Source organism: Zeugodacus cucurbitae, chromosome 6, assembly GCF_028554725.1.
Source record: "Zeugodacus cucurbitae isolate PBARC_wt_2022May chromosome 6, idZeuCucr1.2, whole genome shotgun sequence".
Taxonomy (NCBI): Eukaryota; Metazoa; Arthropoda; class Insecta; order Diptera; family Tephritidae; genus Zeugodacus; species Zeugodacus cucurbitae.
The window spans coordinates 73,202,149-73,228,992 of NC_071671.1; the positions used below are offsets into that span (position 1 = coordinate 73,202,149).

The 26,844-nt window shown below is 34.7% G+C and overlaps 2 protein-coding genes across 18 annotated transcripts in view; both read right to left on the reverse strand.

The window, feature by feature from the left end:
* Window positions 1-1,469: 1,469 nt before the first annotated feature.
* LOC105221446 (uncharacterized) lies at window positions 1,470-23,237 on the reverse strand. Of its 5 annotated transcripts, none has more exons than XM_054234201.1 (10): window positions 23,130-23,224; window positions 22,957-23,052; window positions 22,354-22,893; window positions 12,778-22,032; window positions 9,802-10,030; window positions 9,604-9,736; window positions 5,261-5,725; window positions 5,074-5,205; window positions 4,803-4,930; window positions 1,470-1,735 (listed from the first exon to the last, which is right to left on the reverse strand). In XM_054234201.1, the coding sequence occupies exons 2-10, from the start codon at window positions 22,976-22,978 to the stop codon at window positions 1,564-1,566; spliced, it is 11,076 nt and encodes a 3,691-aa protein (XP_054090176.1). In that variant the 5' UTR covers window positions 22,979-23,052; window positions 23,130-23,224; the 3' UTR covers window positions 1,470-1,563. The 5 variants fall into 5 exon arrangements, with proteins under 5 accessions (XP_054090176.1, XP_054090175.1, XP_054090179.1 ...); XM_054234200.1 differs by having other exon boundaries at window positions 9,604-9,742; window positions 23,130-23,219; XM_054234204.1 differs by lacking the exons at window positions 4,803-4,930; window positions 5,074-5,205; window positions 5,261-5,725 and having other exon boundaries at window positions 1,572-1,735; window positions 9,604-9,742; window positions 23,130-23,237.
* LOC128919751 (uncharacterized) overlaps window positions 23,163-26,844 on the reverse strand; it is a 31,503-nt gene continuing 27,821 nt past the window's right edge. For 8 of the 13 annotated variants that reach the window (XM_054234229.1, XM_054234227.1, XM_054234230.1 and 5 more), the window contains 2 exons: window positions 24,733-25,043; window positions 23,164-23,374 (listed from right to left, as the gene is read on the reverse strand). In XM_054234229.1, coding sequence (XP_054090204.1) covers window positions 23,198-23,374; window positions 24,733-25,043 — 488 coding nt within the window. In that variant the 3' untranslated portion in view covers window positions 23,164-23,197. Of the gene's footprint in view, window positions 23,375-24,732; window positions 25,044-26,844 lie in introns of all 13 variants that reach the window. The other 5 variants (XM_054234234.1, XM_054234232.1, XM_054234231.1 and 2 more) reach the window with 2 other exon arrangements.

Here is a 26,844-nt window from a genome sequence, read left to right on the forward strand (position 1 = left end):
AAACGACCAGTTTTCAGAGTATAGGAACAAAATATTAGTGATTAGTTTAATGCGGGGATATATTACTTACATTAGGAGTTTAATACGACACAGTATCGAGAACGAAGTTGCGCAAGGGTCACTCTAGTTTCGCGAGGCAACTCGAGCTCAATATTTGCAATTCGTGGTAATAGCTCCTTTGTGAAAGGTGTTTAGTGCTTGTTTGAAGTTAATAGCGTCGGCGGCTCGGCTTCAAGTAGGAAACAGAAACTGCTTGGCCATTCCATGGGAGGTAGTCAATGAGAGTATTAGTAGCGCCTTTGTGAAAGGTGTTTAGTGCTTGTTTCAAGTTAGTCGCTTCGGCGGCTCGGCTTCAAGTAGGAAACAAAAACTACTTGGCATTAATTTATGCTCCTTGACCGGAAGCATAAGGGCATTGTTCTGTATATGTTCGACTGGAGCCATCAATAAACATCCTGTGATTGTCCGGAGTGCGGTGTTCTGACATGGGAGAAGAATCTATACTGCGGAACCTCTTATTTAATTATTCTTATTTTTGATGTTTTATGTATCTTGAATATTGAGGATGACTACCTCTCTTCAACTCCAGATTGTTCACTGTCTTTTAGTAGCATTGTATGATTGAATGTGTAAACAGCTTTTGAAAAGTCAAACACTATTAGGATCGTCCTCGGAAAGGGAGGTTTTTGATTTAGGCGATGAGTTATCTGGGCGTTTATCACGTGGTACTGTGCATTTTACGGAATTCATTTTGGAGCTCTGCCATGTTTTGTAACTGTAACATCATGTTGGCAAGGGAACAGTACGAAAAATTTTGGTTAAAATAAGGGGAGTAATTGCTGAGAAATGAAATTTCACCTAACATTTTCGTTACCATGTACATTATCAATTTATTCAATTCCTACATAATCATTGACCAGCAAGTATTCTATATGATATACATAGCTTTAGCAGTTTGTGAGATATGCACATAAATCCTATTAGATGTCCCTTCTAGCTTGATATTCTTCGTCAAATTTAAAGCAATGGTTCGATTTGGCCCCTTAACATTACCAACCTTGCCAGAGTGCCATGGAACACTTGTACCAAGTTTTACTCAATTTCAACCAAGACGATTAACTCTACTTGGCACCTAATAATTAGCCCAGCCATTCTATTTCCAGGAAGTTTAAAGGCGATTAAGGTCTTTATGATACGGTTTTGGATTTTAAGTTTTATTTAATATAATTCAAATATAATAATTTAAATAAAGTAATAGCTGAATCAATGAACGAATAAAATGAATGTTGCTATAATTGATAATACAGTTATTTACTAAATAATACTTTAAACAGACAATTCATAATCAGCTATAATTAATCAGAAACAGAAACTGAGTCAATGGCACGGTTTTAATATTATAGATACATATGTATATAAGTACATGGCTGAATATAGTGGTACTAAGTGTGTGTGTACAGATCTCTATATCTCTATAAAAGTGTGTAGCAGCAACTGGCAAACATATTTGGTTTTTCAAAATAGTTTACAATTAGCGTCGATTCCTTCAGAAACTGGTAATGTTTACTTAAACTTTAAATTTTCAAAGAAAGCAATATTACTTTTCAGCATACTAACACGGCGTAACATATTTGTGGTATTTTTATTGTTATTTTCCTCATTGTTTACGGTGCGCTCTGTAGAAGGCGACCTTGATGTTTTATTGGTTGAAATGTCCACATTTATTGAAGGATCACTGTAAAAGGAAAAGGTATATATTATTAATAATTTCATATACTAAATTATTTTTCAAATTTCCATTTTTCATTTCCGTATTTTTCAAATAATATTAAGTTCGTTTTAAAATTTTTTTTGAGTGAAATATTTTTTTAGATTATTAAACTAATATTTATAATTGAAATAATTGTATCTAACAGCTGCCTTCATTTAAGTCGTAAATAATTTTTAATTTAAAAGTTGCTTCTCAAAAATCTAAACTCAGGGTGGCTATCTGCTTTTCTAGTAAATAGCCATATGCAAAACAAAGTTATGCTATATATGCCAGGATAAGTATACGGGCCATACCGTTTACAACTCAACTGCATTTCAGTTGAAATTTATTGAGTTGTTGTACGTTTACTTTCCTAATGTATTAACGTTTAAAAGTATCAATATCAAGCCAGTATCAATATCAAGAAACCGACAATTGCTACCTAGAAATTGTAGTGAAATATTTGTACACTTTATTAAAAAAAACAAGTAAGGAAGGGCTAAGTTCGGGTGTCACTGAACATTTTATACTCTCGCAATTTATTTATTTAATTTTATTATATAACAAACATTTTGACTCACATATTCGGCATATACAGTCTACCCTCGAAAAGTAAATTCTCAGAAAGTAAATAATCGCGGAAAAGTTAATCACCTTTAAGATTACACATACACCTCGTAAAAGTAAATTTTTTAATTCACTTTTCAGAGAGTGTGATAAAAAATTCGAAACGAAGCAAGCAGCGTTTTTTACGATTTTGCAAAAACACTTACTCTCTTGTTTATCGCGTCTTTTTAGTAAATAAACTCTCCACTGGTTTAAAAATGAAAACGATGCAAATCAGGTGTCAGACTTTTTGAATTGTCGTACAAAAATGGTCAGAAAATATATTGCAAAAGAAAAAAAAACAAAAGAATATTCAAGATTTTTTCTCTTCATAGTAAATACATATGTATGTATGTATGTAAATGAATATGTTTTTCATGTAAATCCATATGTTTTATTCAAGCAAATAAATGAATGAATTTTTTAAGTTTAAAAATGCATTTAATATTATAAAAACAGATAATTTATATATATATTTGGAAAAGTAAATTATTCGAAAAAGTAAATTACCCAAAATACCAATCGTTTTACTTTTCGAGAGTATACTGTATATGGTATAAAGTCAATTGAAAGTTTGAAAACCCTAATATTAAGTATATGCTAGTTAGGGGAAGTTATGACTCGATTTCATTCATTTTTGGCACGGAGACATATTTATTGGAAGAAACAGATTCCCTCTGAATTTCTTCTAAATATCTGAGAGACTACCCATATTTTCGGTAAAAAATTTGTTAGAAGCACCGACGTCTTCATATTCGATACGTAGGGTCTTGAAAACTTATGGACCGATTTCGTCGATTTTAAGAAGGGCGATGCCACTCATTAAATGCAGTCTGTTTGCGAAGTTCTGTTCCGATATCTTAACTAGTGTTTATTTTATATATTGTAAAGTACACGATTCGACTTCAAAGTTCTGGTATATGGGAAGTAGCCGTGGTTGTGATCCGATTTGGACTATTTTCACAAAATATCATTGGGAAGCTAGGAAGATATTATAAACCGCATTTCATTGAAATGGTTTTTTTACCCATAAGTGGGCGGAACCACGCCCATTTAAAATTTTGTATACCATTTTGAGTGCAGCTCTTCTGTACCATCTTTATAATGAAATTTAAAGTTTCTGGTGGTTTTGCTTACTGAATTTAAGAATTTTTAGTACTTTTCAACATAACCTTTTGACTGTAGGTAGTACCTAAAAGAAACGACTCTAGAAAGTTTCTTTGATATAGCTTTGGTAGTTTACGAGGTATGTACAAAAAACTTAGTAGGGGTCGGAGCCACACCCACTCCATTATTACAATTACATCCACATATGTCCCTTCATAGTGCGATCCTTCATACCAAATTTTAATAGCTTAATTTATGGCTTAGTTATGCCACTTTATGTGTTTTTGGTTTTCGCCATTTTGTGGGCGTGGCAGTGGTCCGATTTTGCCCAACCTTCGAAAGCAACCTTCCTATGGTGCCAAGAAACACGGAATTCGTAAGTAGTAAATATAAAAGTAACGGATTGGGAAAATGATACTATCATGATGCAATCATGATGCAATCTAGTATACCTATGCTCCTTTTGAGTAAAATGCTATTAATCGGCATCGTACAAATATGATGTTCCATAATATTCAAAACTTCATTAACAACTACGCATGAAGCCTTTTTAAATCAAGACTAATGTGTATTTTATTATTTATTCCATCTTTTTGTAAATTGTATTGTTTTTCATCAACATTTCATCATAATTTCGTATACCTGGGAACCAGTATCAACAAAACCAACAATGTCAGCCTCGAAATCCAGCGCAGAATCACTCTTGCCAACAGGTGCTACTTTGGACTGAGTATCGAGAGGAAAATTTGGCGCAAGATTTATGGTCCTCAGAACATTGGCAACGGCGAATACCGCAGACGATGGAACGATGAGCTGTAAGAGTTATACGACGACATTGACATAGTTCAGCGAATAAAAAGGCTACGCTGGCTAGGTCATGTTGTCCGAATGGACGAAAACACTCCAGCTCTGAAAGTGTTCGATGCAGTACCCACCGGAGGAAGCCGAGGAAGGGGAAGGCCTCCACTCCGTTGGAGGGACCAGGTGCAGAGCACTTGGAATCTCCAACTGGCGCCGAACTGCGAAGGAAAGAGAGGAGTAGCGCGCTCTCATCGATTCGGCTATAACCGGCTAAACGGTTCAACGCCAATCACATACTCGTACATACATAGTTTTTAATTTTCGTTAGCAATTTTATTAATTATTTTATTATGTGTCAAATCGTCAATTTTTAGGTTGGTAACATCATTGAAACTTCAATCAGAATAAGTTGTAATTCGTAATATCAAATAAGAGTTTCGTTGTTTTGAAGTTAAATATGTAGCTTTAACTTCAATTCAACTGGTCGAGTTGTAAACCGAAATGGAGGTATTTATTTAATGAATGTACTCGTACTTACGTCTCAAGTGAAGATAAATCTGAAGAAATAGTAGTGTCTTCGGTCTTTTCCGGAACTTTTACTATATTTTCCGTATACGTTTCCGGCGGGTTGCTGAATTGAATAGATGTAGATGGCATTTTTTGGATCTATAATTATAAAAATTGTGAAGAAATTAGTTGAAAGAATAATGGGTAGTAAAACATGAGGATTCCACTGTGCAAAATACTATTTGTATATATATTTCCTATTTCTCCTTTATTGAGATTAATATTTCAACTCTGGAACCTACCCCTTTTTTCCACCGCTTTTCCGCTTGCGAACACTTATTGGAACTCAAAAGAAACGCTTGCGCCAATGCTTTTACAGAAGGCATAACTTGTGCCACCTCCTCCTCGACGACTGACTTTTCGCCAAAAGAAAGCTACAAGTGAATGCACGTAAAATCATTTGAAATATGAGTTAATATTATGTCTTACCACTTGTGCTTCCTCGTTCAATGGCAACATCTGGCTAGGATCAATTATTCTTCGTTTTGGCTGTAGAAATTTGAAAGCATTTGGTGTGGGCCCTAGAGTCGGCGTTGATACATCAGCCTTTTGACATGATACTTTACATGTATATTTTATCGGGGTAAAATTGGTTGCTGTATCTTGAAAAGGCTCGACAGTTTTTTGTCGAAATTTTATGGCGGTTGTATCGGTCCCCGTCAATGGTTTACCTTCATTGTGGACGACGACTGTTGTCTGATTCTTGAAATCATAAATACGTATCGTATCCGAGTCGTCACTATTTGTTGTGTCTACCGACTGCATGGGCTGATTTGACAGTGTTTCAAAGGATGTACTTTCTTCCACTACTTGAACAGGAAGCGCGAGGTATACCGTTGGGTGGATAACATTAGGGTTTTTTATCGCTATAGTTTCGTTAACTTGACTTATACACTTCCATTTTTTATGTACAAGTGTTATCAAAGTGAGGTATGTGTTCGAGTTTTATATTTTACCGAATGTTTTATGTGTATTTAACGGTTGTTATGATGATTTTTGTGTGGTATTTCATATTTTGCATTTTTTATGAAAAGAGAATATATAGAACATACGCCGAATAATGTTAGTAAAGCCAGTTTTTTCCAATGTTAGATAAATAAATGGAAAACTAAAGGTTGGCATGAGTTAAGCAAGTATGGAAGACTTCCTAAACGAGTATTGTTTGAAAACTTGGTACATTTGATTAGATATGCAAAGTATCATGACATTTCATCAAATCGTTTTTTAATTTTTTTTAACAATCACCTGTTAATTATATTTACAAATTCGTGTTTAAATAAAAAAAATTGTTTTTGATAAGAAAAATAGTGTGTATACAAAGCAATAGCTTTATCAGTGTTAATATGTTTCGGTATACTCAAAGGGAATTTGAGGACAATGTATGTATGTATGTAAGTATTTACTATGAATTGTAAGTTGTCTGGGTAATTTATTGTTGAATTATAACAACTTTAACTGTCCGCCCGTGCACACTGTAACTTGAGTAAAAATTGAGATATCTTGATGAAACTTGGTACATGAGTTCCCTGACACCATATGAAGGTTGCTTTCGTAAATGGGAGAAATCGGACCACTGTCACCTCCAGAAAATGGAGAGAACCGAAAACATATAAAGTGTCATAACTAAGCCATATATAAATTTATGTAAGAATTTGGTACAAGCATCGAACTAGAAAGGGGCATATTTGGATGTAACTTTAACGAAATTCTCATTTCAATTCTATAAATTGAAAATGGAAGAAATCGATTCACAACCACGCCTAGTTCCCATATACCACAATTTTGAGTTCCAACTTATTCGTTCACTTTACAATCCATGAATTAAACACCAGTGAAGATATCGGAACAAACCTTTGTACAAATATTGTGTTTATAGTGTGACATCATCCATCTTAAAATCACTGAAATCTTACTATAACCATTCATAGCCCCAGAAACCGAACATGTGGATCCCAAAGCTCGAGGCGAAAATATTGGTAAATCTCACAGATATTCTAAATAAATTCAGAGAATATGTTTTCCTTACAATAGTGTGGCACTGTGTCAAAATTGGGCTAAATGAAAATTAAGTGAACACATATTCTTGGATATAATAGCTTGATGAAGAAATATAATAGTTGAAATCGGTCCAAGAATTGTCCCAACCCCCATATACTAGTGATAGCGATTCTCGATATTCTAGTGGACTTTATGCCAAATATAGGGGTCGGATTGTGTGTTATTTTAATAATAATTTGCGAGAGTACAAAATGTTCGGTACATCCTATCTTAGCCCTTCCTTACTTGTTTTCATTTATCATTGTAAAAAGAAAAATTATATCCATGTCCAACTGTATTTATATATAACTATTAATTCCAGTAAGATTTTCAAAAATGTATTGAATTGTAATTATTGATTATAAATATGTTTGTATGCAAATTTAAAGAAATGCTGATGGTAAATCTCGATAGCTAAATTAAGTGAAGCACTTACATAATTATTCCAATATACTTATTGTAATATAATTATACAAAATACTTACCACAGCGACCAGAAATTTATACTTTCTTTTAACTAATTTTACACAAAGATTATGATTCTTAAATATTGTATATTTTGTGCTATTCGGTGTTAGTAACCTTTTAATATTTCTCTCACAATGTAGTTACAAAAGTTTAAACGGAAACATTGATGTATTCACATATGTATATGTACATACATACATACATATGTATACATGTGCATATCACATATATTCATTGTTGTATTTGGTCGAACACTAGAAATCGTCAATGTGAATTTAAGTAAGAGAATATCATCAAGTGATTAGCCGACATTTAAATTACGAAAGATAATTACGCCTATGATATTTTTTTAACATATGAGATTACTACACTTTGCATTAATTGCTAAGCTGATGCAATATATAATATAATATTTATATTTATTCATAAATCTACTCAAAAAATGGTTTGGAACTTCTAAGGAATTTATTAGAAAGATCTTTCGGAGTATAAGTTTTATATTTTATTTTTCACATATGAGAAACAATGATCTTCAGAAGTTAGTAATTCTGAATTGGCTAAAAATCGCATTTTAAAATTTGAAGTAGAGATGAAGAGTGGATGGGTAATTGTGAGCCAATATTAATATTTCCTTGAGAGAAATTAATAATAATGTTTGGAGCCCTGAGATAGTTTTAGGACTTAAACAACTCGGGTGGCAGCTTTACACATATTTTTGGTATTCCGTTATTAAGCAATCTGATATTTCTGGTGTTATGGAAAATTTAAGAAGAAAAAATTAAAAATGTATTTATGTATCATAATCAAGTTTCGGAAATATGGAATAACTAGCCAACCCAACAGACTTTGTCCTGCATGATATTTCAGGCTATTAGGATATTAAACAAAGTATTTTATGTTGGGACAAAATGGAATTAATATATAATTGGATCGAAGATTTGGTACACCGACAGTAGTAATAACATCTAATTATAGAACATTTCCCAAAGCAATTTTATATACCTTTAGGCGGTTTCTATACAGTAACAATGGCGCCATCTATTTTTGGTAAATATAAAACATAAAAAAAACTATACATTTCAAATTAATTAAATGTGATATTTAAATTGAACCGAATGGTGAATACAAACCATTATCGAATCCAGCTGAAGACACAAAAAAAATTGATTCAAATCGGTCCAGCCGTTCAGGAGGAGTTCAGTGACATACACAAATTTTAAATATCACAAGATAAATTTTTTTTATTATAACTGTTGATATTCGTTCATTATTTGTAATTCGTCGTGGGTAAAATTTGTTGTAACCATTGTTCTATTCCTTGTTTACATATAGGCATAAACATTATATTACTGACTAGTTTTAATTATATCTGACTTTGGACAAATCTCCCTATATAAATTAAATGGAATTTTCTTCAAAAAATCTAAAAACACCTATTTGAACAAACTTGTATTACCAGAATACGTGTCGGTTTCAGCGAAACAATGCAGGAAACTATCGACTCCAGAATCAATTTGATCATCACTGACACCTTCTGTTAAAATGTTGGCTCTATTCTTGCTGTTAATCGAATCAGCATTGGCAGTACGGATATTTTCTCTCTCATATAGTGGATTCATAACAAAGTCCTTAGTAGTGGACGAAATGGCCCGAAAACTATTTCTTTTGAGGTCTTTGTGAAGTAATTGCTTTTCGAATTGCGACAAAATATTAGAATTTGACAAGATAAGATTATTGAACTTTGACGAATTTAAGGACGTATCAATCGAGTTATTGTAATAACTAAGTGACGATAGAGTGCGCCGTTTAGGTAGAGTCTCGGAATAATTGGTAGCAACACTTGCACTTCTCCATGAAAGTTGTGAACGTTTATCGTCAATGCAATAGTCCAAATCAATCTTATCGTCTATGTCGAAACTGCCGTCTTTATTTTCATATTCATTATGTCTAGTTTTATTCGAAATAAGACTAGTACATTTATAACTGTCATTCTGGAGCTTGGTGGTCTGCAAATGGATACGGTCCAAATTGTCATAATGAGACGCTGAGGTGAATGAACGTGGTTGTGGTGGAAGTATTTTGTAATATGTAGGAACAGTGGAGGCTGCGTTTGGGGTGAAGTTGTAGAATGATTTTTGAGGTGAACGGTGGTTAATGCATTTAAGTGAACTGCTACGACGCACTGGAGTGGAGAGAATCCAATGACAATCGCTATGATCACTATAAAGCGGTATACTTTTGTATGCATTTTTGCCGTAGGAATTTACCTCTTTAGTGCCAGTATCTGCTATGTGCTCATCACTGCATCCTGAACTAAGTCGCTTGCGTCTATCGTTTCGGTGAATTTGATATTTCGGACTGACTTTTGGAGTATTGTCGGCGTTTATATAGTAATCACGACTGTATCTAAAAAGAACATATTGAGCTCGCTTTATATGCGTAAGTAAAATATTTAGTTACTTTACCTCTTATAGCCAATATCACTACGATGTTCGTTCTCTGAATCCTCTTCCGCTTTTGTTGTTTCTGTAATAGTTATTACATTTTTGTTCGTACTTGAATTTATATTCGGTAAATCTATAAAACGCTCTTGGCTCCCACTAATCCTACGTTCTAAAGCCTCCGGCGAATATGGATTATTTGGCATTTCAACGGCATTGTTCCATTTTTTATATTCACGTTCTGCTATAGAACCTAAAACATTTAAGATATTAATATAAATATGTACGCAACCTAAAATTAAGTTGAATACATAGATTTTTTACGACACATATTCTATAGACACCAAATATATTAATTAAAGAAAACATAAATTGTACCACAACACACAGAACAAATAAAGGATATCACAGCACAAGGAAGTACAACATAATATAACATAACACCGGGTGAAGTTTGTATTCACATTGTGTTACCTGGTACGAATTTTCTCAAAGGAATAACATCATCTTCTTCACCGTGGTTATCCCGTTCATAGTTACTGTTATATATAAAATGTTGCCCTTGTTTACCGTTTGATTTAGTACATGGAGTAAGATTTGGATATGAGCCATTTGTTAGGTTAGTAGTGTTGATAAATGAGTTATTGCACTTATTAGTATGACTGATGCCTTGATCATTATTATAGGCATCTATGTTAGATTCAGTAGTTGTTTGCGTGCTTTTACGGGCCCGATTGATGTCGGACCTAAGTTGATCTGAGAATAGATTATTTTTAAGGAAGTTAGATTTAAGTTCTCTTAGGCTTTTTTCAAAGTAACTATTAATTTCAGCTGCAATGTTAGTTTTCGGTAGAGGAGGTGGCGGTGTGCTTAATATGAATGATTGTTCTTCAAGTAAATCTTGATTAAAATATTCAGACTCGAATTCAAATTCAAAGGAATCTAAAGAACGCAGATACTTTTGCATGATCTCTGTTTGGCGACGTCGCCGTTCGAGCGATGCTAAAAGTCGCTTATCGTTTATTAATGTTTTAGACATTGTAGCAATGTACATTATAGTTCGAAGTGAATAGTTTTCCTCGCTCGATGTTACGTCGATTTCATGAGGCTGCCTGTGGAGTTGCTTAGTTATTGCATTCAAATTTTTCACAGGTTCTATTTCAGTTGGTTTACAGGCATTGTTGGTTATTGCGATTACAATGTTACTTAGTAGCGAGTTAACCTTTGCGGGTTTTCCGACATTAGTTTCAGTATCACTGGTTTTGAGGGTTTTAATGGTTTCTGCATTTTCCACCACCGTTATAATATTATTTGATTTATATAGGTCTCCAACAAGAGACAGACATGAGTCATGAGTTTCACCATTTTGTACATTGCCATCACATAAAAAATTTCGAATCCCCAATTTGGTTTCTTTACCAGATTCAAATGCCTCTAGGACAGATTTTTCTTCCAAATTACAATTATTATCTCTGTTACTGTTTGATGTTTTTAAAGGGATATCTGTAATTTGTATACTCAAACCCATACTCTTATTTTGCGCTTCATCTTGAAGTTTCGTTTGTTCTATTGAAGTTCTATTTTGATATTCAGTGTATTTTCTTCCTACGGAAATCTGCGCTGTTTCCAAAAGTATATGCTCATCATTGTCCATAGCATCATCTTCTATAAGTTTCACTATTCTTTGTTGTTTAAAATCCAGAAGTGAGATATTGCAGAAAATTTTGGTATCCGTTATAATACTGTCATTTTCTTCACTCTCACTGGAAGATTTATTTTCAAATGTTGGTCGCACTTCATAAGTTAGTGAAGATACTCTATTACATATATGCTTCGGTTCTAAAATTTCAGGTATTGTAGATATTTTTTGAACTTTTATTCCTATGCCATTTGTTCTTTCTGTTTCACTAGGAGTTTCAAGTTGCTCACATTCGTTACTTTGCATCGTTTCAGACCATCCTAATACATATATATTCTTAACGCATACTTCTTCTCTGTCCCAGTGGGGGTTTTCCTTTTGGATTTCTTCTATTACAGTCGAAGTATGTTCTGCTTCGGACGATCCAGTATCATTATTATGCTTCGGTATTTCATTTTCAAACCTATGGGGTACTTTAAAGCCTTCCACAGTCACACTATACAATTGTTTATGATTTTCGGAATTCTGGTAAGTATTCAAATATCTTGTTGTTTCTGTATCATCGCTACATTCATCCCCCATTTCACTACAATATTTTTGCTCTTCCCTTCCAGTAGTTCCGGTTATATCAGAAGTGTATTCTTTTTGTAAATCATCCCTGTTTTTCCGATTCCTAATTTCAAAAATAATTTTTGGATATGACATAACTTCTCTAACTATAATACATGTTTCTTCTCTATTCCCGTGAAGTTTCTGTTTATGACTCTCTGATGCAGAGAATTCTACTGCTTCTGTACCCATTACATTACCTCGTTTTGCTTCACTGCTGGTTTCTAGTTTCTCAGTTGCAGAGGTATGGGGAGTTTTAGAACTTTCTTGAACCTCTGTCTCAGTGGAGCATTTTTCCTTTCGCTCACTGAGCGGTATTCCATTTTCAATTTCCTTATCTATAAAACATTCTGCCTCTGGTTCTTTACTAGTTATTTGTTTTTCGTGTTTTGTAGCAGAAAATTCGACTGCTTCTGTATCCATAACTATATCTCTTTTTGCTTCATAGATGGCTTCTTTTTTATCAGTGTCAGAAACGTACGGTATTTTTAAAGATCTCTGAGCTTTTGTCATATTGGCCCAGTCTTCTTTTTTCCCAGTATGTATTCGATTTTCACTTTCTGTATCATCATTGCATTGATTTTGCTTTTCTATTTCTAATGCAGACAATTCTACTTCAGTATCTCCTTTTTCTTCACTAAGGTATTCTGGTTTATTAGTATCCGAGCCGTATGGTATTGCGGAACATTCTTGAGCTTCTGTCTCATTTAAGAACACTTCTTTTTGCCCAATGAAGGATATTCGATTCTCACCTTCGGTTTCGATAGCACACTCGTCTTCTGGATTATTACGCGATTTTTGTTTTTTACTTTCTGTTGCGGAAATTACTACTGCTATTGTAGCCATAATGTTATCTTCGTTTGCTTCACAGTTACATTCGTGTTTATATGTATCAGAGTAGTATATTGGATCAGAAGATTCTCGAGCTTCTGAATCTGTTGCAGAAAATTCTAATGGTTCTACGCACACAATATTATTTCTGTTTGATTCTTTGCTGTAGTGCGTTTCTGAATGTTTTTGAACTTCTGCGTAATTGTTAAAGTCTTTTTTCTTCTCTCTGACGGGTATTAGATTTTCAGTTTTAGTTTCCATATCATACCCCGCTTCTGTTTCAGTACTGTTTTTTTGTTCTTCAGTTTCTGTTGCAGATAATTCTTCTTCATTGCTATTTACATTATTTTTTTCGTTTATATCACTGTTAGATTCTTGTATCACAGTATCACAAATGTACGGTGTTTCTGAAGATTGTTGAGCCTCTGCCTCATTAACACAATCTTCTGTTGTCAGCAGAACTGTCGCAGAGAATTCTACTGGTGTTCTAGAAGCAAGATTTTTGTTTACATTACTGATATGTTCTTGTTCTTCACTTCCGCAGGCGTACTGTGTTTCATGAGAAGATTCTGGAACCTCTGCCACATTGTCATACTCTTCTTCTGAATTATTACAGGGTGGTCGACTTTCAGTTTCTTTATTAATAAAACATTCTTCTCCTGGCATTTGTCCTTCATTTTTTGTTTCCAAAAAATCTGCTACTTTTGTATCCATTATGTTATCTTCTATTGACTCGCCCATGATTTCTTGTTCTGTTTGTTTCTCGCGTTCTGTTGCTTCTTGCTTACTGAAAGATAATCCATTATCATTATTTGCATCCATAATGCATTCTCCTTCTGGTTCAGTACACGACGTCTGTTTTTGGCTTTCAGTTGCGGAGTATTCTAAAGCTTCTTTATCCACGCCGCTATCTCCTTTTCCTTCACTGATGTATTCGTGTATATCAGAATCTGAGGTGTTGGGAGCTTCTGAAGCTTCTTGGGATTTGGTGTTTGTTACAATAGGCACTGCTATTTCTATAACTCTATCTAGATTTAATTCCTTGGAGTGTTCTAGATTCTCAGTTGCGGAGATATATGATGTTTCAGTAGATTTGCTGGCCTCTGTCTCATTGTCACACTCTTCTATTGGACCATTGAAGGGTATACGATTTTCACTTTCTTTATTCATAACATATTTCGTTTCTGCTTCATTAGAGGGCATTTGTTTTTTACGTTGTGGTGCAGAATTTTCTCCTGCTTCTGTAGCCACAATGTTATCTTCTTTTTCTTCACTGTTGCATTCATATTTATCTGTATCAGCAGTGTAGGAGGTTTTTGAATCTTCTATGTTTATTACAAAGAGTTCTACTGTTGCTGTATTCATAACTCTATCCAGTTGGGATTCGATGGTTACTATATTCTCAATTGCGGAGATGTCCGATATTTCTAAAGATTCTGTAGCCCTTGTGTAGGTGCCACACTCTTTTCGGGGATCACTGGAGGGTGTTCGGTTATCGCTTTCTGCATTCGAAACATTACACGGTTTTTTCTTTTCACAATCCATTATAGAAATTTCTGCTGATTCTGTATCGATAACGCTCTCTCCTTTGTCTTCACTGCTGGATTTATGATCTTCAACATCATAAGCACATTCTTCTCTTTGCATACTGAAGTATATTTCCTTTTCTCTTTCGGTATTCATAACGAACTCGCCTTCTGGCGCAGAACAGGGTGTGTGTTTTTCGCTTTCTGTTGCGGAGAATTCTTGTACTGTTTTATCCCTGACGATATCTTCTTTCGTTTCACTGCTGGTTTCCTGTGATTCTTTGCCAGAGGTGACCGGTGTTTCTGAACTTTTATTAGTTTCTGTCTCATAAGGACATTCTTTTTGCTTGCTGGAAGGTATTCGATTTGCACTCTCTATCTCCATAACACATCCTGCTCCTGGTTTAGTATCATAGACGACCCGTGTTTCTGAAGCTTTATGAGCTTCTGCCTCATAAGCACTTTGGTCTGTTTGTTTATTGTAAGGTACTTCATTTTTACTTTTTGTATCCGTAATGAACTCTCCTTCCGATTTAGACCAGGACGGCTGTTCTTGGTTTTCAGTTGCGCAGAATTCTAGAGCTTCTTTATCTATGCCGCTATTTCCTTTTCCTTCCCTGCTATATTCGTGTTTATCAGTATCTGAGGAGTAGGGTGTTTCTGAAACTTCATGGGCTTTGGTTTTAGTTACAATGATTCGATTTTCATTTTCCTCTGGCTGATTGGAGGGCTTTGGTTTTTCACGTTGTGGTGCAGAATCTTCTACTGCTTCTGTAGCCACAATGTTATCTTCTTTTCCTTCACTGTTGGATTGGTGTTTATCTGTACCTGAGTTGTTGGGGGCTTCTGAAGCTTCTTGGGCTTTAATGTTTGTTACAATGGGTACTGCTATTTCTATAACTCTGTCTAGATTTAATTCCTTGAAGTGTTCTGGATTCTTAGTTGTGGAGATATATGATGTTACAGATAATTCTCTGGCCTCTGTGTCATTGACCCACTCGTCTTTTGGACCACTGAAGAGTATTAGATTTTCATTTTCTCTATCCGTAACACATTCTGTTTCTGGTTGTTTGGAGCGCTTTGGTTTTTCACGTTGTGATGCGGAATCTTCTATCGCTTCTGTAGCCACAATGTTATCTTCTGTTTGTTCACTGTTGGATTCGTGTTTAACTGCATCAGCGGTGTAGGAGGTATTTGAAGCTTCTGTGTTTACTGCAAAGACTTCGTTTGCAGCAGTATCCATAACTCTATCCAGATGCGATTCGCTTATTGTTTCTAGATTCTCAGTTACAAAGATGCCCGCTGTTTCAGAATATTCTGTAGCCTTTGTGTTTTTGACCCACTCTTTTTTGGGATAATTGGAGGGTATTCGGTTATTGCCTTCTGCATCCACAACATTAGAAGAATTTTGTTTTCTACTTTCCGTTGTCAAAATTTCGGCTGATTCTGTATCCATAACGTTTTTTCTTTTGTCTTCACTGCTGGATTCATGATCTTCAACGTCATATGCACATTCTTCTTTTTGCATACTTAAAGATATTATATTTTCACTTTTTGTATCCGTAATGAACTCTCCTTCTGGTTCAGCACAGGTCGTCTGTTTTTTGTTTTCAGTTGCGGAGAATTCTAAAGCCTTTTTGGTTATGCCGCTATTTCCATTTCCTCCACTGCTGTATTCGTGTTTATCAGTACCTAAGGTGTTGGGTGTTTCAGGAACTTCTTGCTCTTTGGGGTTTGTTACAATGGGTACTGTTATTTCTATAACTCTATCTAGATTTAATTCCTTGGAGAGTTCTAGATTCTCAGTAGCGGAAACATATGATGTTTCAGGAGATCTGGCCTCTGTGTCATTGCCACACTCTTCTTTTTGACCATTGAAGGGTACACGAATTTCACTTTCTCTATTCATAACACATTTCGTTTCTGCTTCATTAGAGGGCATTTGTTTTTCATGTTGTGATGCGGAATTTTCTACTGCTTCTGTAGCCACAATGTTATCTTCTTTTCCTTCACTGTTGGATTCGTGTTTATCTGTATCCGCGGGGTATGAAGGTTTTGAATCTTCTGTGTTTATTACAAAGAGTTCTATTGTTGGTGTATTCCTAACCCTATCCAGTTGGGATTCAATGGTTTGTAGATTCTCAGTTGCGGAGAGGTCCGATATTTCTAAAGGTTCTGTAGCCCTTGTGTAGGTGTCACACTCTTTTTGGGGATCACAGGAGGGTGTTCGGTTATCGCTTTCTGCATTCGAAACATTACAGGGTTTTTGCTTTTCACTTTCCATTATAGAAGTTACGGCTGATTCTGTATCCATAACCATATCTCCTTTGTCTTCACTACTGGATTCATGATCTTCATCATCATAAGCACATTCTTCTTGTTGGATGCTGAAAGCTATTCCATTTTCACTTTTTGTATCCGTAATGAACTCTCGTTCCGGTTCAGTACAGGTCGTCTGTTTTTTGTTTTCAGTTCCGGAGAATTCTAAAGCCTTTTTGGTTATGCCGCTATTTCCTTTTTCTTCACTGCTATATTCGTGTTTTTCAGTATCTGAATTGAAGGTTGTTTCTGAAACTTCGTGGGCTTTGGTTTTCGTTACAATGAGTTCTAGTGCTGCTGTTTCTATAACTCTGTCTCGATTTAATTTCTTGAAGTGTTCTGGATTCTCACTTTCGGAGATATATGATGTTACAGAAAATTCTCTGTCCTCTGTGTCATGGTCACACTCTTTTACTGTACCGCTGAGTAGTATTCGATTTTCACTTTCTCTATACGTAAGGCATTCTGTTTCTGGTTGTTTGGATGGCTTTGGTTTTTCACTTTGTGGTGCAGAATCTTCTACTGTTTCTGTAGCCACAATGTTATCTACTTTTTTTTCACTGATGGATTCGTGTTTTTCTGTATCACCGGTGTAGGAGGTATTTGAAGTTTCCATGTTTACTGCAAACAGTTCTTTTGAAGCAGTATCCATAACTCTATCCAGATGTGATTCGCTGATAGTTTTCAGATTTTCAGTTGCGAAGATGCCCGCTGTTTCAGAAGATTTTGTAGCCTTTGTGGTTTTGCCGCACTCTTTTTTGGGATCATTGGAGGGTGTTCGGTAATCGCCTTCTGCATCTGCAACATTATAAGGATTTTGTTTTTCATTTTCCATTGTAAAAATTTCAGCTGATTCTGTATCCATAACGCTATCTCCTTTGTCTTCACTGCTGGACTCATGATCTTCTATGTCATAAGCACATTCATCTTTTTGCATACTGAAGTATATTTCATTTTCACTTTCTATATTCATTATGAACTCGCCTTCTGATACAGAATGGGGTGTGTGTTTTTCGCTTTCTGTTGCGGAGAATTCTTGTACTTCTTTATCTTCTTCTTTCGTTTCACTGCTGGATTCCTGATTATCAGCGTCAGAGATGACCGTTGTTTCTGACGTTTTATGAGTTTCTGTCTCATAATGACATTCTTTTTGTTTGCTGGAAGGTATTCGATTTGCACTCTCTATCTCTATAATATATTCTGCTCCTGATTCAGTATCATATGCGAACCTTGTTTCGGAAATTTTATGAGCTTCTGAATCATAAGCACTCTGGTCTGTTTGTTTACTGTAAGGTACTTCAGTTTCACTTTTTGTATCCGTAATGAACTCTACTTCCGATTTAGACCAGGGTGTCTGGTTTCCGTTTTCAGTTACGGATAGTTTTAGTGCTTCTTTATCTATGCCGCTATTTCCTTTTTCTTCACTGCTGAATTCGTGTTTATCAATATCTGAGGTGTAGGGTGTTTCTTCGTGGGCTTTGGTTTTTGCCACTATGACTTCTAGTGCTGCTGTTTCTATAACTCTATCTTGATTTAATTCTTTGAAGTGTTCTGGATCCTCACTTTCGGAGATATATGATGTTACAGAAAATTCTCTGGCCTCTGTGTCATTGAGACATTCTTCTTTTGGACCACTGAAGAGTATTCGATTTACCCTTTCTCTATCCGTAATACATTCTGTTTCAGGTTGTTTGGAGGGATTTGGTTTTTCACTTTGTGGTGTAGAATCTTCTACTGCTTCTGTAGCCACCGTGTTATCTTCTTTTCCTTCATTGTTGGATTCGTGTTTATCTGTATCAGCGTTGTAGGAGATATTTGAAGCTTCTGTGTTTACTGCAGAGAGCTCTTTTGCATCAGTATCCATAACTCTATCCAGATGCGATTTGCTGATTGATTCAAGATTCTCAGTTGCGAAGATGCCCGCTATTTCAGAAGATTCTGTAGCCTTTGTATTTTTGCCACACTCTTTTTTGGCATAATTGGAGGGTGTTCTGTTATCGCCTTCTGCATCGGCAACATTAGAAGGATGTTGTTTTTCACTTTCCATTGTAACAATTTCTGCTGATTCTGTATCCATAACGCTATCTCCATTGTTTTCACTGCTGGATTCATGATCTTCTATGTCATAAGCACATTCTTCTTTTTGCATACTGAAGTATATTTCATTTTCACTTTCTATATTCATAATGAACTCGCCTTCTGGTGCAGTACGGAGTGTGTGTTTTTCGCTTTCTGTTCCGGAGAATTTTTGTACTCCTTTATTACTGCCTATATCTTCTTTCGTTTCACTGTTGGATTCCTTTGTGTCAGTGTCAGAGGTGACCGCTGTTTCTGCACTTCTATTAGTTTCGGTCTTATAAGGACATTCTTTTTGCTTGCTGGAAGGTATTCGATTTGCACTCTCTATCTCCATAACATATCCTGCTTCATAGACGACCGGTGTTTCGGAAGCTTTATGAGCTTCTTTAACATTTGCATTTTGATCTGTTTGTTTACTGTAAGTTACTTCATTTTCACATTTTGTATCTGTAATGAACACTCCTTTTGGTTCATTATAGGACGTCTGTTTTTCGTTTTCAACTGTGGAGAATTCTAGAGCTCCTTTATCTATGCCGCTATTTCCATTTCCTTCTCTGCTGTATTCGTGTTTATCAGTGTATGAGGTGTATGGTGTTTCTGAAGCTTCTTGGGTTTTGCTGTTTGTTACAATGAGTTCTAGTGCTGTTGTTTCTATAACTCTATCTCGATTTAATTCCATGAAGTGTTCTAGATTCTCAGTTGCGGAAATATACGAAGTTTCAGAAAATTCTTTGGTCTCTGAGTCATTGGCACACTCGTCTTTTGGACCACTGAAGGTTATTCGATTTTCACCTTCTCTATCCGCAGCACGTTCTGTTTCTGGTTGATTGGAGGGCATTTGTTTTTCACGTTGTGGTTCAGAATATTCTACTGCTTCTGTAGCCACAATGTTATCTTCTGTTTGTTCACTGTTGGATTCGTGTTTATCTGCATCAGCGGTGTAGGAGGTATTTGAAGCTTCTGTGTTTACTGCAAAGACTTCGATTATAGCAGTATCCATAACTCTATCAAGATTCGATTCGCTTATTGTTTCTAGATTCTCAGTTGCGAAGATGTCCGCTATTTCAGAAGATTCTGTAGCCTTTGTATTTTTGCCACACTCTTTTTTCGCATAATTGGAGGGTGTTCTGTTATCGCCTTCTGCATCGGCAACATTAGAAGGATGTTGTTTTTCACTTTCCATTGTAAAAATTTCTGCTGATTCTGTATCCATAACACTATCTCCTTTGTTTTCACTGCTGGATTCATGATCTTCTATGTCATAAGCACATTCTTCTTTTTGCATACTTTTTTCACTTTCTATATTCATAATGAACTCGCCTTCTGGTGCAGTACGGGGTGTGTGTTTTTCGCTTTCTGTTGCGGAGAATTTTTGTACTCCTTTATTCCTGCCTATATCTTCTTTCGTTTCACTGTTGGATTCCTGTGTGCCAGTGTCAGAGGTGACCGCTCTTTCTGTACTTCTATTAGTTTCGGTCTTATAAGGACATTCTTTTTGCTTGCTGGAAGGTATTCGATTTGCACTCTCTATCTCCATAACATATCCTGCTTCATAGACGACCGGTGTTTGGGAAGCTTTATGAGCTTCATTAACATTTGCACTTTGATCTGTTGGTTTACTGTAAGTTACTTCATTTTCACATTTTGTATCTGTAATGAACACTCCTTTTGGTTCATTATAGGACGTCTGTTTTTCGTTTTCAACTGTGGAGAATTCTAGAGCTCCTTCATCTATGCCGCTATTTTCTTTTCCTTCACTGCTGTATTCGTGTTTTTCAGTGTATGAGGTGTATTTTGTTTCTGAAGCTTCTTGGGTTTTGCTGTTTGTTACAATGAGTTCTAGTGCTGTTGTTTCTATAACTCTATCTCGATTTAATTCCATGAAGTGTTCTAGATTCTCAGTTGCGGAAATATACGAAGTTTCAGAAAATTCATTGGTCTCTGAATCATTGGCACACTCGTCTTTTGGACCACTGAAGGTTATTCGATTTTCACTTTCTCTATCCGCAGGACGTTCTGTTTTTGGTTGATTGGAGGGCATTTGTTTTTCACGTTGTGGTTCAGAATCTTCTACGGCTTCTGTAGCCACAAAGCTATCTTCTTTTTCTCCACTGTTGGATTCGTGTTTATCTGTATCAACGATGTAGGAGATGTTTGAAGTTTCTGTGTTTATTGCTTTTGCATCGGTATCCACAACTCTATTCAGATGGAATTCGCTGATGGCTTCTAAATTCTCAGTTGCAAAGATGTCCGCTATTTTAGAAATTTCTGTAGCCTTTGTGTAGTTGCCACTGTAGTTGTCACTGAAGGGTGTTCGGTTTTCGCTTTCTGCATCCGCAACATTATAGGGATTTTGTTTTTCACGTTCCATTGTAAAAATTTCTGTATCCATAACCCCATCTCGTTTTTTTCCACTGTTGGATTCATTATCTCCTTCGTCATAACCACATTCTTCTTTTTGCACACTGAAAGATATTCCATTTTCACTTTCGTTATTCATAATGAACTCTCCTTCTGGTTCAATATAGGATGTCTGTTTTTCTCTTTCTATTGCGGATAATTCTGGTGCTTCTTTATCCATAACGATACCTTCTTTTTCTTCACTGCTGTATTCGCGTTTATCAGTATCATAGGTGTAGGGCGTTTCTGTCTCATGATTACATTCTTTTTGCTTGCTGGAAGGTGTTTGATTTGCACTATCCTTATCCATAACAAATCCTGCCTCTTGTTCAGTATCTGATCTGGATTCTGATGGCACTTCGTCTGTGTAATATGTGATTCTATGATGTCTTACTGCTAATGATGGTTTACCTTCCGATTGTAATGATTTTTCGTCTATAAGTTTTCTGATCGTATCATTAATATGTGGCGAAGTCGTATCTGTCTTGATATCTGCTAATTCAACTCCGTTTTGAGAAAAAATTTCGTTTAACGAGTTCATAATTTTGCTTTCTTCCTCCTCATCTATTACATCGAGTGAGTGATGCCTCAATTCCTGTGCACGCGATTTAATTTCTGTTAATGCTATATCACTTAAATCCTTGAGTGAACTTATTTCGAAAGGTGCTTGAATAGATGGTTGTTCTGAAGCAGAAACAGCCAACAACGGTCCTAAAGTAATTGCAGCGAGAATTTCAATAACGGATGCTCCCGGACAAATTGACCTAGTATCGTGACTTAAAACGTTTTCGACTGAACTAAATCCTGTACAACTATCACCGACGTGAATGCTTTCAGTTGTTTGAAATGGAGCTGTAAACATAAACGACAATCTCAGAGTCGCCATACTAAGATCCTGCTAAGTATCTTTAAAAGATACCTCTGGAGAGGGCATATGATGCGATAATGCCAATTGATATACTACATTCTATTAGAACATGTATGTATGTATATTGAAAAGGTTGCTCCCTTGTTTAGGAAAAGTTACTTCTAGCAATGATATACATACGTATTCATATTTTATACATGTGTGTAGAATTGTGTACGAATGTGAAAGTGAATTGGTTAGTGCGAGAGGATTGAAAACTATATCCAATTAATTTTATTTACTTGTATAACTAAAATTATTTTTACCTGATAATGAATTATTTTCCGTTTCGGGTGTCAGATGGTCTTCGTAATAATTCTTTGGTTTTGATTTCAACTTAATTTCTTCTTCTTGAGGTGAATTACTTGCAATACACGAATTAAATGCTTCGGTTTTGGACGCTACTTCCAGAACATGTTCATTCATAGTTTCGAAGTAATTGGATTCACTACGTGGTAGTGATGTGTTTGAAACCAAGCTAGCTGTTTCAATCAATTCGTCTAAAATCCCTTTTGTATTCTGACCACCAATCAGGTGTTTATTTAAAATACGATCACTACGCGGATCTAAGCTCGAATATATTTTTAATGAAGAATCATCCGTATCTGATTCCATTTCGGAGAGATCACTGATTTCATCGGTAGTCTTATCCCCAATTTGAGCACGAACGTCATCTTTTGGTGCGGGTATTAGCATACCTATGCTACCAGTCATGGAGGTAGTTATGGAGGGACGCTTCTTCCTGAAAAGCCAATTATCTTCCCAATTGCCTTCGATTAGTATACTCGAAGATATAGAAGCATTATCTATATAATTGGGAATGTGCTTTTCAATTATCACTTAGTAAGTATATATTAGTGTTTACTTACCATCATCCTCTGATTCTGTCATTGCATTTGATAAATCAGGTAGCGGTACCGTATGAGATGCAATGTAATCGTTTAAAGTTGATTCGCGGTCTAAGTCTAAAAAATTTTCATTTGATGAAATAATAATATTTTGGATTTGCGTTTAGTTGTATTGTATAAGTTTTAATGTTTACCTTTAATGACCTGCAAAACACGGTAAGCATTAAATTAAAAATTGACGAAAAACAAATAATGTAAACAATTAACTCACCTTTGGTGATCGCTCTGCATCTGCATAGCTGAAAGCACTTGTAGGTCCCAAAGAACTGTTAGACGATGTGCTACGATCCTCCATATTAAAGTTGACGTCAATGTTGCTTGAACATAGATCTGGTGTACTCTCAGAAAATCTACGAACATTTGCTTCTTTGTGGCTAATCTGTAAAGTACCCATCATGTTAAAACAAAATATTAAATTTTTTATCAGCTACAATACCTATACCCCCCTCAGGACTTTTGCTATTTACACATACTCATATGTACATATATTGGCATAGTCAATTTCGTGTTATGAACTAAATATTTCATATTATATCGAAAATAGCATCGTTAAGCGTTTTCATATGTGTGAATAATGGTTGTGGTAATGATGATTCACAATGAAACAACTTTATTTTGCAATAAATATTATAAATTAATATAAATAAAATATTTAAAAAAATTAAATGCCTGTAATTTATTTAGGGAGTTTATAAATTATAATATATGTATGTATTTATATTAACACTGATTTCCATTACATACATTGTAATTGTTTTCCATTTGCTCCTTATAAAAACTTTGTAGAAATTTGAAATTAAAATTTAGAATATTGTCTGTCCTATGATTTAGTTAGTACCCAGCCTGGTATATTTCTGCAGCGAATTTATTTTAGTCTTCTATCTGACGTCTGTACAGTTGAGAAATTGTAGTTCGACTAAACTAGAGCTTGCATTGGTATTCTAATGCAATATCTTAAGTGGTTTTCCTACAATTTCTATGGTTTTACGTAGGGCAAGGAAACCTTATAAGTATTTCATGAGGGAAATCAGCAAAATATACAAATAAACACATACTTATAGATGCATATATGTATGAAAATCGTTTTGGGAAGGGTCAAGCTTATTCTTTGCTTACAACTTACATTTTTATCAACGTACTGCCTTTATATTTTTCCTCAAAGTGTTACTAACGTAATGGAAAACAAAACATAGCTATACAACTCTTCTTGTATATAGGTATATATATACGACTATACCTTAAACTACTAAATCTGGGAAGCCAAACTTAAATCATATATGCGTGTACCTATATGTATATATCTTATAAACTATTTTAGTTAGTAAAAGTGCAATAGCGTTCAAACGAATAGTGTATTTATATATAATATTTCGTTTTTTTAATAACATACAATACTAATTAATGTTTTGAACGTCTAATTTTAGCTTTTCCTCACTAGTTACATGTGACAACATGGCTTTGCATAAAACATGCAAAAGTGTTGGAAATCTAACATTAAATGAGTTACTAACAGCAATAGGCATATCACAATAATAAGGCTAGCAATAATAGTAAGCAGTTACTTCTCCGAAAATAAAAATTAGTGTTTTTATACCACACATATGCACATACATATGCGTAAAAAGGGGAGTTTCAGTTATACTATATTCAAGTAGAACATCGCGAACTTTTTACGTCCGCATATTCCGAACCACAATTTCTCACATTTCTGTACATAATAGAGAAGATATTACCTACCTTATTCAGCACTGTCGTGGTTAGGAAATCCTGATATGCTCTTGGTTCAAAATAGTGCTCAGTACGATAACGGTGGCAATGCTGTGGACGGCCATTTCCATTCTTATGTGTATTGAGTTCTAGTTCAGACACATTCACATTCGACAGATTTGGAGTTGCCAGCATTTCGGCAATTATTGATTCAACCATATGACGAAGTCGTGTTTGTGAAATTTCGGGAAACTTAGTCAATATGTTCTCATTGGTTTGGTTGTTATTCAGGCCTACGGAGTGTTGATGAACTGCATGGTTGTTCATGATGCCAGGAAGATCTGCAGTATGAAACATTTCTCAAATTAATTTGACATTAAAACAAGATGTTTGATCAAAATGTTAATTTATATGAATAACTATTCATTGTATCTTATAATGTACTTTAGCAATGATGAAGTTGTTTTCAACTATTGTAGATACAATTACTTTACCTAATTTAACTTCAATAATGTAGACAATGTAAAAGACAATTAGAGCAAAGACCACATAGGCTCCTGTAATAAGGCCCAAAGTAAAGTCCATTATATAGTTCTTCTTCTCACATGGATTGTCATACAGCTGCTGCTATTTTATCTCAACTTGACTTTTATGTTAATTCTGTAGGTTCACTTATGAACATTTAAATTGTTGCTGTATATATAGTAAGCGTTTATGATTTTAGTGATACTCTTGATATTTGTAATTCTTATATATATATATTTTAATTCAGTTATTCGCTTAAAATTTTTACATTGCCAATTGCACTTATTTGAATCTTAATAACAATTTCGAGTTAATTTACATTTCATTTGTGTTCGTTTGAAAATTGATGGGGTTGCCGCATTTTGTTTACGCTTTCAGATTTTAATCGCGTTCAGTTTACATTAAATACAGACACTCGGGCATGTATGTATGTGGATATGTTTGTTTAAAATTATTGAACTTATGAACTTCAGGGCCTCGTAATAACAATGATGAATTTACTTTAGCTTTACTTTCTTCTTTTTAAGATGTGGATATAGGACTGGTGGATAAATGAGTTATTCCCAGAAATAATTTATATATTTTTGTCATTATTTATTTGACAGGCGATTGCATTTTATCTTTTTTTGCTTCTCTCTCTCTCTCTCTTTCGCTTTTAGCTCAAAGTACAATCTAATTTTAAATAAAGTGGTGTTGAAGTTCAACACTTAAAACTGATATAGCATGTTTTTCATTATTATTGTTTGTTACATTTCATGTACTAATTAAAAAATCAACATTTTAATACAAGTGACGTTTTAAATAATGAATATAGGTTTTTTTTAATACTTAGATCATATTCTTATATTGCATAGGACAATGCAAGAACTGTTAGAAATCCAGCATTAAATGAGATACAAACATCAATAGTCAGGGCTCAATATAAGGTTAGCAATGAATGATAGAAAGCAGTTACTTCTACGACAGTCTAAAGTTAGTATTTTTATACCACACATATGTACATATGTATGCATATTAGAATACAATGCTCTACATATTTCGACTTATATTTGTAGAGTGCGCTTCGATGTTAACGTATGGAAATTCTATTTTATGAAAATAATTCATCCACGAATGTAATTTAGAATATAAAAGCGTATTTAGATTATAATAATGTACATATGTATGCCAATGATGGTGATATAAGTAGTGAAAACCAAATAGATTATAAATGTGCAATTACTGTAAAGGGGTTCACAATTTACCAGCATTACAATAACATTGGAATTATTTGCCACCTTTGACTGTTGAACCTCAAAATATATTTGTTGCAGTCTTATGCCAAGGATGTAATGTATGTACATATGTTGTATTTCAACATTAAATGTCACTATTAAACATCATTGTCGATCACCACACAACCACATAATAATGTAAATAATGTATATATGAGCATCAATATATACATATACACCCCGATTCACTTGAATATGTACATATTTTATTTTTAAGATACGAGCCTATAGCTTCACTTAGACATCGCAAAAGCTTCATTTAAGTTGTGTGTTTGAAGATTAGTCTATTTTGAACAAATGTTGTGAAAATGACAAATGTACCTTTTATAATTTGGTTTAAATG

What these genes read in the sequence shown, in the direction of transcription:
- LOC105221446 (XM_054234200.1), bottom strand. Translation starts at nt 22,978, where the DNA reads ATGACAGAATCAGAGGATGATG. An exon ending in TGAACGAGGAAGCACAAGTG is followed by an intron (nt 5,206 to 5,260) that starts GTAAGACATAAT and finishes ATTCACTTGTAG; the next exon opens with CTTTCTTTTGGCGAAAAGTC. An exon ending in GATTTATCTTCACTTGAGAC is followed by an intron (nt 1,736 to 4,802) that starts GTAAGTACGAGT and finishes TTCCTTTTACAG; the next exon opens with TGATCCTTCAATAAATGTGG.